Below are 17198 nucleotides of genomic sequence, written 5' to 3'. Positions count from 1 at the left end.
AACCAAAGGAAAACAAAAATCGAGGGGTCTCATTTGTATAAGGTGGTAGGTTTCTTTACCCTTCAGATCCAACTGCTCAGCTAAAACTTGGCTTTGCCATGAAAATAAATACATGCTTCAAAGTAGAAAACAGATTTTGACTGTGTGGTAATTAGGAATTACTATTGAAAATGAAAGAAAGGCAAGGCCTTTATCTCTGCTCTACCAGGTCTTGGTTAAAGCATCGGAACTGAAGGTTGAGGTGTGTATTTTAGAAGCCACTAATTCAGTCGCTTTACGAAGAAGCTGTGGTCTGGGCCGTGGCTTGCCCAGAGGTCCCCAGTTAAAGAGATCTGGGGACACGTCTCTTTAGGTCCCATCCAGAATACTTAACACCCCTTATAATACTGCTTATGGTTATTTAGCACACATATGAGCTACTGGAAGCTTAATTCCTCCTGCTCCACAAAGATAAGAGAAAGAGTAGCCCCAGCGTTCATTGGTGGGTGACTTAATATTTTACAATATAGTTTTTCTAAGGCACTCTCATAATATCAATTTTAAGGAACAGACTGTGTTTTCTAAATATATAATTTAATGTGACTATTTTCTGACACCTCGCTAATGTTCCTTATACCTAAACTCCTCTGTATATGTACTATGGGGAAATGCCAGGCACCCTAACTTTTAATATTTTAAAGTTCTATGTAAGACTTCTTTAATTAAAAGTCAAGTTTTCTTTTAAAATCCTAAGATTTTCTTTGAGTCCTTACAAGTTAGGGGGGAATTTTTCTTAGCCTCTTCTCAGGGTTATTAAATTGGGCTAAAGTATAAACCCTAGCTGTGTGGTATTTTTTTTGGTTTTTTTTGTTTTTTTTTTTTTTGTTTTTTTTTTTTTTTTTTTGCATCTACAATCCTGGCACGTGGGCCAAGCCCACAGAGTGGTCTCAGAACAGAGGGTGCTCCAAGAGACAAGCAGTTTGTGCCACATGGATACTAATTCTAGAACATTAAACTTATCATGTTAAATTGATTTCTGGATGTTTCTCTGTGGAAGTCTTGGAATAGTCCTCTCCTTCCCTTCCTTGAGCCAAGAAAATTCTGAACCAGAACAATTTAATTTCAACGTGTGGAAAAACTAGACTCAATGAACCAAACACAGTGCTGAGAGAGTTTGCGGGGTGGGGGGTGGGGGACAGGGACATTTTGATCACTTTTGTGTGTTACTAAAATCTCCGAATTTCTGTGTAAAAGTCCTGTGACATAGACACACGCTTTGTTGCCAAGGATCATTTGCGAGCTTTGTCTTAAAGTCTGAGAGCCTTGAGAGCAAAACCTGCTTTTTGTGTCATAGTTATTGTGTTATATGTTAAGCATCTGGAAGGAGCCCCAAGGAGGCCTCAGGAAACAGTTACTGCCTCTTGACTTATCATCCTGAAGGCGATTTGTTTTAAAGTTGATAATCCCTAGAGCTACAAGAGTGTCCCACATCTGCCCTGAATTGAAAACAGATTCCCATTAAGAGCCTTACATCAGTGCTGCGGATTCATTCGATCTGAGTCAGAAAGGAAGTCGGAGAACATTCGAACGTATGGCCTGATAGCAACACAGCAGCTCCCTTCATGGAGAATCAGGACTGCAGGGTATGTAGGATGTGCGTTTTCAAATTTTAAAACTGTTTTTCGGTGTGGAAGTGGGCTTCAGACCCTTAGGTGGGACTATTCGGGAGGGGACGACGGTAGCTCCCAGGTAAAAACTAACTGTCAGCATCTGCGCCGCTCCGGGCTCCTGAGGAATTGCTCAGAATTCCAGGAGAGGCCAGAAAGCCTCCGCTGTTTCAGAGCGCTTCTGCCAGATTTTGCCGGGCTTTCATGACTTATCGTTTATATAAGATATATACCTAGAATTATGTAGATATTTATATAAAAGATCCCCCCCCCTCCGCCGTCGCCACGACATCAAGACTCTAACACGGTTTTGTGAGCCAAGAAAAGTTTTTACTGCTAAAAAGCCAGCGCTCTTCCAACCTCTGCTTATCTATGCAATTATTTTAAAATCTTTCCAGTCATGCTAAGAATGAAGGATGTAACTATGTACTCCCTGTTATAAGCCTCAGGGGACTGGGACCATCTGATGAACTATGTAGCATTTAATAGCCTCCTGCTGTTTTCTTCTCCACTTTGTTTGGGTCTTCTCGGTTACAGCAGTATAGTATAGTGTGAAGTTCATTTCCTTTTGAATGAGAAAGGAGGTTAGGCTTGTCCATTAAAGATGATGAAAAGAAAGAGAAGCCTACGGTGGTGATAAGCAAGGGTCTGAGGGCCTGGCAGCATGAGTAGGCTGAGCCCTCCAGCCTGGCTCCTTGAGGCTGTTCTGGCTCCTTCTCCAACTCTGGACTGGGCTTTGGTACGTGAGGCCTGACAGGTTATTTCCAGAAGTCTCTTCTGCTTACCATCTTCTCTGAGAAGCTCCGGACAAGTGCCTGGCACCGCAGATCCCCAATGCACACTTGTTGAAGGACAACAGAGTAATGAAAAGGAATCTTAGAAGAAATAGCAGTCTGAACATATTGACCTGGTCCACCTCGTTAAGTTTGCCCTCGGCTTTTTTGGTAAGATTGATCCCCAGAGTGAAGCAGAGAAGGTGATGGGGGACTGAGGGCGTAGCGCTAGCATGCCAGTCTGATTCGGGGTTGTGGTATTAACAAAGAGAGGAAATCTGAAATAGGAGTCTTGAGAGGTAACCATCGTGCACTAGGAGAGTGTTCAGGAAGCCGAGGACAGCTGGTATGCGGGGAGAGGGGCAGAGGCGGCTGCTTGTTGGTGCTCCTCACAACCGTTCTGACAGTACAAAGCCTGCCCTTGTTACATGTGCTTCCCCTGGTGTCAGAAACAATAGGTTACGAGCAGCCCAGTTGGCAGGTAAGATTCTCCACACAAATGCCAAAACACTCTTCCCTCTTGACTGGTCACCCACAGTTCTTGAAAGGGGAGGGTTTTTCAGATGCCAAAAAACTGAGTGCAAACTGTGTCATGGGACTCTGCCCTCTGAATCCCAGCAAGACAGAGGCTTCCTTTTAGAAAAGGAAGCACATTTGGGTTTTTGTGCTGGAGGATGCAAAAAGATGTATTGATTAACTTGGACAGAAAGGGGGATTATTAGGCTTAGAAACATCGCTACTGTCCTATCTAAGGAGAATGGTAAATGAGCCTCGGAATCTATAGAAATGCTGCTAGTTTACACCAGCTGCCTATTTAGGAGATAATTTTATTTATATATTTATATATATTGTATTCCATTTTTTATATATTTATATTATATATTTATATGTTTTATATTATAAAATATAATATTTTATAATATAAAATGTTATATAAAATATAATATATAAAAATGTAATATATATTATATAAAATATAATATTTTATAATATATTATATTATATTAGGAGATAATTTTTTATATATTTATATATATATAATTAAGATATATATATATATATCTTAATTCAACTAACCTACTTAATCTCAACCACAGAGGTTTGGGAAGAAAATAAAAGCAGTGTTGCAGACACTTCCCAGGTGAAACCTGTATCATAAATTTAACTCCCATTACCATTACATAATACATATTTCCAAAAAGCTCTCTGCCACTTTTTGAGTAACAAAATAAAGAAATGTTCTGATCCCCTTTCCCTGGCCCATATTTGAACATCAGACGTGTCACTAAGGGGCTATGCCACTGAGCCAATTCATGGCCTCTTTTCTCTCTAGAAGTTTTGTAAGCCATTGTTTGGAATTCAGAACACATTATTCCCCAGAAACAAGCTCCTAGCTTGACTGCTGAATGCAAATTTACCCCCAAAGATGGAGAATTTGTTACAAGTTTCTGGAAATGTACCATAAGGACCTTTACCTTTTTGTTTAGTGACACTAGGGAATAAATTTTATGATGAACTATAATACTGCTTTTGAAAACATTTTTAATTTCCTTAAAAATTAATTCTTGGCCTCATACTCTGCTCCTTTCTTTATCTGAACCCTAACCACCTGTCCTAGGTGCTTTGTCTCCTGCTACTTCCTCAAATGGCACTCTAGGTTGGAATCTTAGCAAATTATTTGTCTGTGGTTTTGCTCTTATAGTTTCTTCTCATTTTTATTACGTTCAGTTAGCATATGGTACATCATAAGTTTTTGATGTAGTGTTCAATGACTCATTAGTTGCATATAACACCGAGGGCTCATCATAACACATGCCCTCCATAAAGTTTCTTTTGCTTATAATGTCTTCCTCCCCTTCTGATTCCTGGCAAACTCTTCATCAGCTCAAACATTAACACAGTTAAAACTCCTCTGTGAGGCCTCCAACTCTTACCTCTCCACTTCCTTGGTCACAAACACCTCTAAAAAGACTTTGCACATAGCTCTTGACCTTCTAAATCACCAAGGATCACAGTTTGAAAATATGCCCTATGAAAAGTTAGAAATTCCCTCCCACCTCTCCTGAATTTTGAGAACACCTTGTAAGGACCACAATATGCTAACATTCACCACATTATATTGCAATTTTTAATTTGTATGTCATCCTCTTGCCTAAGCTGAGACCTCCTTAAAGACAGGGATTTTCTCAGTACTTGCTACAATGCCTGAAACATAGTAGATAATTAGTAAAAGAATGGATGGATGGATGGATGGATGGATAGATAGATAGATGGATAACTGGATGGACAAATATGTGATAGATAGTGGCACTTGGGTGGCCCAGTGGTTTGGGCATCCAACTCTTGATTTCAGCTCATGATCTCAGGGTCCTGGGATCAAGCTTGCATTTGGGTTCCATGCTCAGTAGACAGTCTGCTTGAGGATTCTCTCTCTCCCTCTCCCTCTGCCCCTCCTTCCTTCCTCTCTCTAACAAATAAAAATAAATCTAAAAATTAAGATAAAGCAAAAAATATGTGATCAGATGGATAAAAGGATGATATGACTGGATCAATAGATGGATGAGAGAATGGATGGATGTATGTTTGGATGGCTGGCTGGCTGGATGGATGGATAGATAGATGGTTGGATGGATGGACAAATGGATGGGTGGATGGATGGAGTACAAGAGAAAAAGCTGGTTTATTTAAAGGAGGGTGGAGAGATATACAAAAATGCCTATGGAATTCTGGATCTTTTAGATAGTTTCAAGGGCATGATGTTGGTGGAATTTGTCCATTATTACTTTATTCATACTGTTTTATAAGGGAGGGATTATGAGTAGTGGGAAGAGAATGGAACTTAGAGTAAGAATAAACAGGTTCCATCTCTAGCTCTCTACCTAGTTATGTGGACTTGAGCAGGTACTTTGCCTCTCTATTCTCACTTTTGTTCATCCATAAGATGGGAGTAATACCTATCTTGGAAGAGTTTTTGTAAAGACTAAATGACAATCCATCTGAAAGCTCTAGTCTAGTCCTTAAGCCATACCAGGTTGAAGACAGGAGCTAGTAAAATATCAGTCTAAATCTGAAATGGCAGACAGAGAACTTGAAACCAGAAGAAACCTGGCCCATGTCTAGCCTTGTCCAAATTAAAAGCTGTGATGGAGGGAGAGGTAACACTTCTATCTTCAAAACCAGTGGAGGTGGGGGGCAGGGATTATGAGAAAGCTGTTTGGTGGCAAGTAGTTGCAAAGGAAGAGGAAGAGAAATTGCACTGTTGAGAAACTGTACTTCCAGGATTATAAAAAGGCATTATTGTGTGTGCATGTGTGTGTGTGTGTGTGTGTACATACTACAAATATACTTCTATGCAATTGCAACCCCAAAAAGTGCCTTATATATTTCACATACGTTACATAAATACTAATGATAGTGATACATTCCTAACTAACACTTACTATCCCACTTACCAGATACCAGGCACCCTTCTAAGCTTTTAACACATTTTAACTTATTTTATCCTCACAACAACCCTGTGAAGTAGTCACATAAAATCCTTACTTTACTGATAAGAGGGCACACAACTGGTCACATAAGCAGCATCTGCAGGAGCCAATGTGTGGACCCAAGTAGTCTGACCCCAGAGTCTACACGCTTCACACAGGAATGTCCTCACTGCTGATGTGACTCTTGGCACAGATCAGACAGCCGACTCAGCTGTCACAGTCAACAACGCTCTGAAGTCCCCTTTGGTGGACATCCCTGTGGATATACTTTCCAAAATACAAATTTTTTTTTAAGATTTTATTTATTTATTTGACAGACAGAGATCACAGGTAGGCAGAGAGGCAGGCAGAGAGAGAGGAAAGGAAGCAGGCTCCCTGCTGGGCAGAGAGCCTGATGCGGAGTTCGATCCCAGGACCCTGGGATCATGACCTGAGCCGAAGGCAGAGGCTTTAACCCACTGAGCCACCCAGGCATCCCCAAAATACAATTTTAACACCTGAAAAGTTAGAGTGGCAGAATTTTATAACATGGAAGGACATTTGGTTTGTTATGCCCAGACCAGCCAGCTGAAGAGTTTTCAGAAAAAGTCAGCTTCAGAGTCACTGGTCAGAATCTGTGCAGACAGACTGGTGACAAGGATCAGACAATCTTGGTGGCCCACAAAGCACTGTGGCAGCAAAGGGACATCGCCTTTTTTCCAGATAATGTCCGAGGAATTCGAAAAAAAATTCTTGCTAGAAGTTTGTAGACATTGTGTTGACACTCCAATAGTTTTCCAAATATGGAAATAAAGCTAATCATACTTTACTCTTTTTTTTTTTTTACCAATAATCGTCTGTTTATCTTTTTTTTAAAAGATTTTATTTATTTATTTGACAGACAGAGATCACAAGTAGGCAGAGAGCCAGGCAGAGGGGGGGGGGGGGAAGCAGGCTTCCTGTGGAGCAGGGAGCCCGATGCGGGGCTCGATCCCAGGACCCTGAGATCATGACCCGAGCCGAAGGCAGCAGCCCAAACCACTGAGCCACCCAGGTGCCCCTGTTTATCTTTTTTTAAAAAAGCAACAAAATATAGTCTTTGAACACTCTCTTTCTGAACTTCAGGATTTTATTTATTTGTTTATTTAGAGAGGAGTGTGCATGAGCTTGAGCAGGAGGAGGGGCAGAGGAAGAGGAGGAGAGAGAAACCCCAAGCAGATTCTGCAGCAAGCGTGGGGCTTAATTGGGGACTTAATCCCACAACCCTGAGATCATGACCTGAGCCTAATTCAAGAGTCAGATGCTTAACTGACTGAGCCACCCAGGCATCCCTAAAATATTCAGCTACTCTTGTGTCATCCTTGAACCCTTACCTCTCCTTCAAATCTCTCAGAGCAATTTTGATTCTATTTTCCCCTATCAAAAATAGAGACTTGCTCAAATAGTTAACACATTTAACAAAGTCTACAAATTCTGATCCAAAGACAGGTTAGGTAGGCAGAAAGAATGTGAGTTCTCCCCTCTTCTACTTGTTTGAACTATTAGAAGTGTTGCCATAATTAATATAATCACTGTGCAGGTGCGGTAAAGTTATCTAATTCTCTTGGTATTTTAGTCATTCCATTTTAAGCCATTCACATGCCCCACTGATGTTTTGAGGCATGGTTTTTCAATAAATAGGAGGTAGGTTTGTTAGAGAGGTGGCCAGAAGTTTAGCCTCCCTCCAATACATCCTGGGAATGACCCACTTGAATCCACACCTTTGACTCAGAAGAACTGGAAAAATAGCATTTAACACTTAAAATCATGAAAATCAGGAGCCAGGAGGAATCCAGTCTCCTCCCTGGATTACAATGAGGGGAGAGGAAGAAGAAGAGGAGGGAGAGAAAGGCAGTAAGTTGATTCCCTAGGTCTTTGTCTTCTTCTTTTTTTTTTTTTTTCTCTCTTCTCATCACAGTCTGACTGAAGAACATCTTACCCAAAAACCCATTCGTGTAAAATCCGGTCCCCTTTGGAGTTTTTTGCATCTGCTCAGGTGTCCTGGAAATAAATATTAAATTAAATTAAGTTTTAATTTCATTTAAATTCTGAATAAAAGGCTTTGCATCAGTGGAACAAAAGGAGTATACTCTCCAAAAGTAGGTCAAATAGAATAAGGCACTTTCAAGTATCTGGAACAATCCCATCATTTAAAAAAAAAGCCCTGCAAGTTCAGTAAATACCTAATAGAAATACAAAATCAAGCTAGAAGTGGCCTTAAAGGAGCAGATTGTTTTAAGCCATTTAACTCTTCCAAAACGCCAAGGAAATATAGGACACTAAAATGAAGTCCAGATTCTCAAACGGAGGTTGAATTTTAAGCAAACTCTTCATTGGACAAATGGATATTTTGGAAATGGTTTTAGGCCAACGAGTTCTCTGGCAGGGCTATTGTGGACATGGGAGGAGAGTTAATGAATATAAATCTCCCAGCCCAGTAATACACAGTGGATACTCACTAATATTTTGTTGAAGGAATGCTAAATAATTCTGGACTAACTTAGCCAAGCCAACTCAGCAGTCTCCTTCAGCCCCTGTGGGCACCTTAGCATGGGTTATTTCACGGACGTGGAAGCAACACTTTCTGGAAAGAGTGATCCTCTGGAAAAGACTGACCCAAATTTTTAAGACTTGTTTCCTAACCTTTTACAAAAGGTTGATATCAGATATATTAACTCTAATAGTAGAGTTATGACTGATTAGGTTGCTCTGAGAGTTAAATGAAGTCATTTTCATTCATTCATTCATTCATTCATTCGTTCATTCATTTAAGAAATATTGATTGTGTATTTTCAGTACGGCAAGTACCGTTCTGTGCTTGGGAGATGGAGGTAAGCCGGCAGATGAGGGCTTTGCCTCATGGAACTCACGTCTTCCACAAAACACTTGGCATACAAGTACTGCAGCCACCTAGCACAAGCACCCTCTTCAGGGTGGGCAGCAAAGTGCCCAGGAAAGAGCAGTCGGCTTAGAAGTGAGACTAAGGATTCAAGCAGGGCACCGTGGTGGCTCAGTCGGTTAAGCATGCAACTCTTGATCTCAGCTCAGGTCATGATCTCAGGGTGCTAAGCATGGAGCCTGCTCAAGATTCTCTCTCTCCCTCTCCTTCTTCCACTCCCCCCCAGCCCTTCTACCCCTGAAAAAAAGAAAAACAGAAAGAGAGAAAGGAAAGCGGATCCCACTTGAGCCCAGCCTCCATTTCTTACTAGCTGAATTTCCTGAGAAATATTTCCAAAACCTTAGTTCTTGTCTGTTAAATGGATATAACAATACCTACCTGGCAAGGATTCTATGAAGGTAGAATGAGACTTATTGTGTATAAAGTACCACTGGATCAGACAGTAAGGGTAATCCTTCAGTACCTTCATGAAGAAGTTGATCAAGAAAGAGTCAAAGAAGAAAAATATCCGGGAATAAGAAGAGTTGAGAGCCGTGGCTACCTCTGACCACATTCCACAAGGGAGGGGTTTTTCATCCATTTTTGAGGCAGACTGTTGACCTGGAGGGCATTGAAAATGTAATAATAGAACACAGGAGAAGCATGATGTCTCATTATACGTAGCAGATTGAACATATGCTCTTTTTCCCACTTTCTCCTCAAACCCTGGTAAAATGGAAATAAGGAGGAAAAAAAATGAAGCCACCAGAACAACAGTGATTGGGTGGGGAGGGTGGATAATAGAAATGAGAAATGCCAATGGAAATTTGAAAGATTGAGGATAGGTTGAAGGAAACCATAGCAACCAACATAGTATACAATGAGGAAAACAGAATTAATTACTTGGGGTGGACAATCTAGAGAATAGCCATAGGAACAAGCTCATTGGAATCACTCAATCTAGGAAGATTCTGGGAGAGAAGACAGGGCTGTCTTGTCCTCTACAGGGCTGTCTTGTCCTCTACAAGGCCAGGAGGTAGGGAAGGGCTGAACATAGGAGGATTGTTTAGAAGCCTATATGTATAGGGAGTAATGAGAGCCCTGTGTTCCCCAGCCCCTACTATCCCAGGTCTGTCTGGGCAGCCACAAAGCTGCACCACTTCATTCCCCATCATAGCAGAAGACTAGAGAAGCCAAACTAGGAAGTCTGGTCTCAAAAATGGCTGAGGGAGGGATTCATTTACTACTCTAAACAAGGGAATTAAGAAAATCTACGTGCTGAGAGGCAAGATTTTTCCAGTTACTTTCCCAAATTCAATCCCAATATGCTGGCAGCCAGGGCTGTAAACAGCCTCCCCCCACCCCAACGACCACCACCAAGAGAGGAAATGGAAGGATTCCTCTGCGTTGAAATCTTCACTGCCCAACAGTGAAGATTTATAAATACTGACATTTGGGGATCCCTGACAAGAATCTGAGCCCTCTATCAAATCAATCAAATCAATGTAGTAAAGCCTCCAGCAAAAAGTCCCACAACACAGGGCTTACAATCTGATTTCTGGTGCCCCAGTCTTAAGTGAGAACAAAGGATCATCAAACAATAGGAGAAAGCAGATGAGTGGGGAGAATGAACTCAGAGGTGACAGAGACAATGTGGGAGGCAGAACTGAATCAAAAATATACAATGAGTAGCCTCAGTGAGGCAACAGAAACAAAACCAAGAACAGATACAATAAAAAAGGAACATTCTGGTGACAAAAACAGTATGTAGAAGACTTAGAAGATAAAGTTTAGAAAATCTGTCAGCACCAGATAGGAAGCAGGACAGAGTCTAAGGAAATTGGATGATAGTCCAATGGGGTCAAATGTCCAAATAATAAAAGTTCTAGGGGCACGTCAGTGGCTCAGTTGGTTAAGTGTCTGACTGTTGATCTCAGCTCAGGTCTTAATCTCAAGGTCATGAGTTCAACTGAGCCCCGTGTTGGGCTCCATATTGGGGGAGCCTACGTTTAAAAAAAAAAAAAAAAGTTGTAGAGAGCACTGGAAAAAACAAAATAGAAGAAATCGACAAAACAATACAAAAATCTCCCAGAAGTGAAAGACATGAGTTTCCTGATTAGAAAGACCCACCCAGCACCCAGCATAGAGACTAAGATGCATCATTATGAAATTTAGAACACCAGGAATAAATAGGAGGTCCTAAAAGCTGCCAGAAAGGAGGGGGGAATCCACATAAACATCAGGAATCTGAATGTCATCAACTTCTCAGCAGAAATGCTAGAAGCCAGGAAAGAATAATTTCCAAATTCTGAGGCGCCAATTATTTCTGACCTAGAAACTTACAAACATGTGGGTAGACCAAAAGTATATAAGGGATCAAAACACTCACATCACTTAGGCACCTTTTCAGCAGACCCCCGGAAGACATGCTCCACCAAAATGAGGGAATAAGCAAAGCACAACCAACCCAGAATGGGGTTCCACATGGAACATCTCCAAAAAAGAAAGGAAAATGACTGACACACAAATGGGTTCTACCATGTCGCAGGGTGTTTTATATTCCGTCAGAAAGTCTGGAGCAGAATAGGGGATACATATAGCGGACAGCAAACAAATTAAAAAAGAAACCTCCAAGGAAAAATAATTAATGAGAAAAGAAATATGATTAGAGTATACAATATGACTCAGTTGTTAGCAGTATTTACTGACAACAAGGGAAGCACTGAACATTAATAAAACCCTAAAGCAGAATATAAATGTGGTGACCTTGACAATGCTCAGCTCAGACCTCCCTTCAAACGCTGATCTGCTTTGGGGAGTGTGTCCCCTCTTTGGGACCCAGGGTTGTCTTCACCAGGAAAGGTGGCATGGCCAGCTTCCCAGCCATCACCTGATTACAGCAAGGGGACCAGTGCCAGCCACTGCTGCCCAGGGCTGGACTTCTCCAATGGCCACTCAGTCTTTATACCTATCCTTGAATTTCTCAAACTACTCTGAAGTCTAAGGCTCTCTACCCACCCGCCTCTGCTTCCTTGACCCTCTTCATGGGTTCGGGTTAGCCAGAGAGCTATCCCTTTATCCTCACGGGCACCTGTGCCAGGGGACCTTGTGCATTTCTAGTTCTACCTTGGTTTCTGGTTCTCAGGGGACCCAAACTAACACAATCACCATATTGGGAGCACAAAAGAAAGAAAAAAATGGGGTGGGGGTAAAGTTGGGGCTATGGGTGGGGGATAGGATGGATGGAATGTTAAACCATTTTTTCATTTTGGAAAGCCAACACATAATGTCTACATGCCTATAATGGGGGGAAAAAAAGAATTAGCTGGATAAGTACATGAGTTAGAAATGAGGAAGGTGGGTGCCTGGGTGGCTCCGTCGTTAAGCATCTGCCTTCGGCTCAGGTCATGATCCCAGGGCCCCGGGATGGAGCCTCGCATCAGGCTCCCTGCTCGGTGGGAAGCCTGCTTCTCCCTTTCCCACTCCTCCTGCTTGTGTTCCCTCTCTTGCTATGTCTCTCTCTGTCAAATAAATAAATAAAATCTTTTTTAAAAATGGGGAAGGCAATACCAGAAAGGAACACAAATAAAATAATTAAAAGTGCTAGGAGTGGCTGTGTCAGGAAAGGAGGGGTGACATGGGGAACTCTAGGGGTGGGGGAGAAAGAGGAGTCCTGACTTGAGTACTGTTTAGCTTCCTAACGGATGCTTGCTGAGGCACCTGGCTAGTTCAGCAGGGGGAGTGTGCAGCTCTTGATCTCAGGGTCATGACTTCAAGTTCCATGGTGGGTGTAAAGATGACTTTTAAAAAAAAGAAAAAAGAAAAGAAAAAGAACTGAACATTTCCTCATAAATAAATAAATAAATAGATAGATAGATAAATAAATAAACATCTGTTGCTTGCTAAGCTTTGCCTAATATTAGGATGATGAAAAGCACATCGATATCATAGATATGTATAAATATATCAAACATTTAAAATCTGTATTTAAATGTATTTAAGTATATATGAAAATGTCCATCAAACATACATATAATCAAACATCTTTAAACATATATTTTCTATTTTCAATATACATTAGAGGTATACAGTATCTAAGGATGCTTGATGCAGATCGTGGCAAGATATAACTCGCCCTGCTGTCTCGTTCTTGTTTGCACACTCTCTCCCCAGCTCACTGCCCCGGGGGTCAGAAGCCGGCCGCAGCCCCTGCCTTTAAGCAAAGTGCATTTCTCTGCAGAGAGGACACAAGGACAGGAGTGTTCAGGGTACCCCAGGAGGCAGGGAGGGACTCCCAAGAAGGAGACCTTACAAGATCCAGGCCAGCTGCGTTCCACCTTGTCCGGGGACCCCACTCCAGAAGGTTTCCAGTGGGCTTACAGCTGAGCCCCGGGTGTAGTTCCCTTTTTGCTGAACATGACCCCCCAGATAGCGAGCGCCATACTTTTCTCCTGGTGGAGTGGCGGGACTGAGAAGGGGACAGGAAGGAGAAAGAGATAAGTGCAGAGCAACCCCTTCCTCCTCCTGGCGGCCGCACAGCCCCACAGCTGTGACTGCTGCCCTGCGGCCACCTGGGCCTAAGACAGCTGCCACCGAGGCCCCTGGACCCCTGCCACATACTCACATACTTTCCTCCCGTGGAGCTCAGGCCAGGGGGAGTGTGTGTGTGTGTGTGTGTGTGTGTGTGTAGCTCAGGCCAGGGGGGAGCATATGTGTGTGTGTGTGTGTGTGTGTGTGTGCGCGCGCGTGCGCGTGCACATATCGTGTGTGTTTGTGAGAGAGAGAGAGAGGGAGATAACACCTCACATGTCCATAGCTCTTCCCTGTGTGGTCAGAAGCACACATAGTCACTCGGGTCTCAGAGTGGCCTGTCCGCATCTCTCTCCAGTCACATGAGGCAGCGCAGGAAACACTGACTTGTCTGGAGGAGGAATTGTTCTTGAGATTTTTGTAAAAAAGAGCAGTCAAGAGCGGGGATGGGGCCGCACCGTGACCCCCGAAGTGCCTGCCCAGAGCCCAAAGAGTTAGCCACAGTCTGTCAGCAGCAGGCACAGGATCTATTTCAGGACAAGGGACAAAAGCCTTCCCAGTTGCAGATGCACGAATCTGCCAGCATAGTTTTGATGGGGAGAACCATTTTTTCAATTACTTTTTCTATTATATAAAAGTAATACATGCTCAATTGTATGAAATTAAGACTTGGAAACAAGTACAAAAGGGCCATGGTTACACAATCCAGAGGCACTCACTATGGGCCTTGTTTTCTTTCAGTCTCTCTCTTTTTTTTTTTTTTAAGTCCTTTCCAGAGCTTTGAAATTTTATTTTATGCATAATTTCATATCCTGCTTCTCCACATACGACTTCATCAAATGCATTTCCTCATACCAATAAAAACCCTCTGTAAGCATCTTTTTTTGAAGTCTGTGTAATATTCCAGCTCACAAATGTAGCCTGATTAGTCCAATCATTCTTTGTGAGGCTCTTTAAATTATTTCAAGATTTTCTAATTAGAAATAATGTTGCGATGGACTTTTGGCATATACATCCTTGTCCTCGATTCAGATTATTTCCTCAGAACAGATTCCCAGAAATGGAGCTGCTCAGTCAATTGGTATGAACTTTTTTTAAGGCTAAGTAAATCTTTTTTTTTTTTTTAAGATAGATTGTGAAAAAATTCATTTATGATTTAATGATATTCAGATTTTTTCAGAGAAAAATGTATAAACCAACAATCACAGGCTCATGGTCCAGCTTAAGAAAGTGTATTACTTATACAACTAAAGCCACTCAGTATCTTTCCCCTATCACATGCCCTCCTCACCCCCAAAGGTAGCCATTATTCTCAATCTGCTTTCTCATAGATTTTTTTGAGGAGCAGATCTCCAAGGATATGGGCTCTCTCTGTTAGAGAATAAGAGAAAACAAGTGGGGAGTGAGGGGTTGGAGGGGAGAGAGATTTGTTTTGCCTTGAACCATACTATCCTCAACTGCATTTTCTGAGGAAATTGTTGGGAGATAAAATTTAAGCAGCTTTATATTCAATCCATATTGTATTTATGGGATGCCCATATCAGAAAGGACATTTGCTCACACTAAACATATGTGACGCTACCTCCTTCTCCTCACCCCCAGCCTGCTCACCTCCTGTCCCCACTCACAGGAATCAGACACAAATGCTGAGCCACACAGCAAGGTCTTAAGTTGGGCTGCCGGCGTTTGAATAACTTCTAGTACTCCCCATCTGTAGCCTTAGAAAAGTTGCCTCACCATGTCTAAAGTCCCTTTTCTTCATCTGGAAAAGGAGGGTGAAGCTAATATTATCCACCTGCTAGAGTTGTAGCATGGCTTAAACGAGATAAGCACCCAGCACACCACGGGGTATATAATATTACTTTATAGGGTGGCCCTGGGAAAGGTTTGGGAGCCGAAGGAAAGCTATTTGCCAGGGTGGTAGCCAATAAACCCTTTATAAGCTTTTGCTGAGGGAGTGATATTGACATTACAGTTGATGCTTTTCCAAAAGCGGTGAAAGGCTATGTATTTTTCTCTTTTCCAAAATTTTTCTTGGGTTTGAAGATTTCAGAGTAAGATCTCATACAGGGGATTCTGATAGAAGTTTCTCCCCCTTTTATTGACTTTCCAAATGAAAAGTGAAATGGTCTAGACATGTTATCAGACAGGCAACCCTGGACTTGCATTTCCCGTGTTCTAACCAACTGAGCACAGGGCCTCTGACCATTTTCATTCTGAACACATCCAATCGAGGTGATCCTATGTCTGGATTATAGATTTGGTGACTTGTGATGATCAGGTGCCTCGGGTGCCTTTCTCTAGGACCAGCCTCTGGTTACTTATGTGGGTTAGAGATTCAAGGGGTTATATGGGTGAGGGATTAAAGTTTAGCTCAAGAGCAAACCTTACCAATAATCTAGCAATGGTCAATGGTTGTTCACTTTTTTGCATGAGGACCGTCTGTAAAAATATGATTCCTTCCTAAAGAAGATGTCCTTCCTCTAAGAAGTGCACATATGCCCATTCACAGAAAATAGTGGCAAATATCGAGGGATTTTAAGACTTCCCTGAAGCCAATTCATGGATTCTCCTGGAGGGAATTCTGATCTTACTAGGGAACTGAAACCCAGGGAGGTCCAAGACAAGCCCATGGTCACACAAACATTTAGCAGCAGTAGCAGAATTACAACCCAGGTGTGCCATCACCCAGTCTCCTCTCCCCCTCTGCCTTTTCTCCAGGTGCTCTGTCAGCCCCATGCTGTACTGAGAGCCTATACAGAGGGAAGCCCAGAAGGTCACATTCAGGGATGGGACATGAGTCCACAGGCTGTACTTGTCCTGGGTCTCTGATGCCATCATGATGGAGCTCAAGATCTAGACTGTACTGCTTTTTTCTCAAGATGTCAGTGCAACAGCCAGCATGATAGCTTAGGGGTCCGCTCCTAATGGTCTCTCAAGAATCAGTGGGCTGGCTGTGGGTGCCAACATGGTCCCATGTGATCCTTCCTCCACGCTCAAGGTCCATGGTGTGGTCTGGGTCAATGAATCCTATGAATTAGGGGTGCTCTAGGAACAAACATTAAGGACGTGGCAGCATATTACACTCAAGCGTTCTTCAATCACGCATCTGTCTCTGTTGGTTTCCAGTGACCTCTGCTCTCTCTCCTTCTGAGCGTCTCAGATCTTTTCCAGGATTCCCTGTGGCTGCGCATACCCCCTGCCACATGGGCACAGACTCCCCTCCTGCCATCTGCAGCGTCCCTCTGACATTCATCAGAGACCGCGACTTGTTCTTCTCAGGTTGTTGCCTAATTCCATATTCAATCTATGTTAATGTTTTCTTTAAACACCTGCCTTTAAAATTATTTTATCTTCTATCTGTTTTCCAAGCTGTTACTTCACTTCCTGTTTGGTGTGAGTGTGTGTATGTAATTAGTGTGTGTGTGTGTGTGTGTGTGTGTGTGCACGCACGTGCGTGTGTATGCCTCTGTTGTTTACAACACCTCCCAGTTGGGTATCATTTGTAAATTTAGTTAATGAGCCTTTAACACATCCCCTTTGATGAAGCTGTTAAATCTGGCTTCACACTGGCACCCCACCAGACAGCTCCTTTCTCCTGAGCCATTTGTGTTTACCTATTCTTATCTACTTAGTTACGGTTTCTTGTTTATTGGCGCCATATCAGACTAACCTTTCGTCCTGTCTGGAAAAAATAGGGCTTCATTTTTGTGAGAAAATGCTTACATCTGTATTCAAAGCAAGTTTACTTGCCTGGTGGGCTTTCATTTTCGCCGAGCAAAACATGCTGTAGACAGAACAAATATTTCACGATCACCTACGTTGTCGCGCCCATGCCAGGAACATAGGACACTATGGCTGTGGG

The 17198-nt window shown here is 42.4% G+C and overlaps 1 protein-coding gene across 7 annotated transcripts in view; it reads left to right on the top strand.

Moving 5' to 3' along the window:
• The window catches only part of LOC309864645 (sterile alpha motif domain-containing protein 5), a 909922-nt gene that overhangs the window by 699264 nt on the left and 193460 nt on the right, over positions 1 to 17198 (top strand). Inside the window, exon 1 of one of the 7 annotated variants that reach the window (XM_082730323.1) lies at positions 1600 to 1622. The exons of the other annotated variants lie outside the window; for them this stretch is intronic. Within the exon in view, the coding sequence (XP_082586449.1) occupies positions 1602 to 1622 (21 nt within the window). The 5' untranslated portion in view covers positions 1600 to 1601. Of the gene's footprint in view, positions 1 to 1599; positions 1623 to 17198 lie in introns of those variants that run through there. 7 annotated transcript variants of the gene reach the window in all.

The sequence above is a fragment of the Mustela nivalis genome (assembly GCF_964662115.1).
Source record: "Mustela nivalis genome assembly, chromosome: 5".
NCBI classification, from domain to species: Eukaryota; Metazoa; Chordata; class Mammalia; order Carnivora; family Mustelidae; genus Mustela; species Mustela nivalis.
This window is presented reverse-complemented; position numbering and strand designations above follow the sequence as displayed.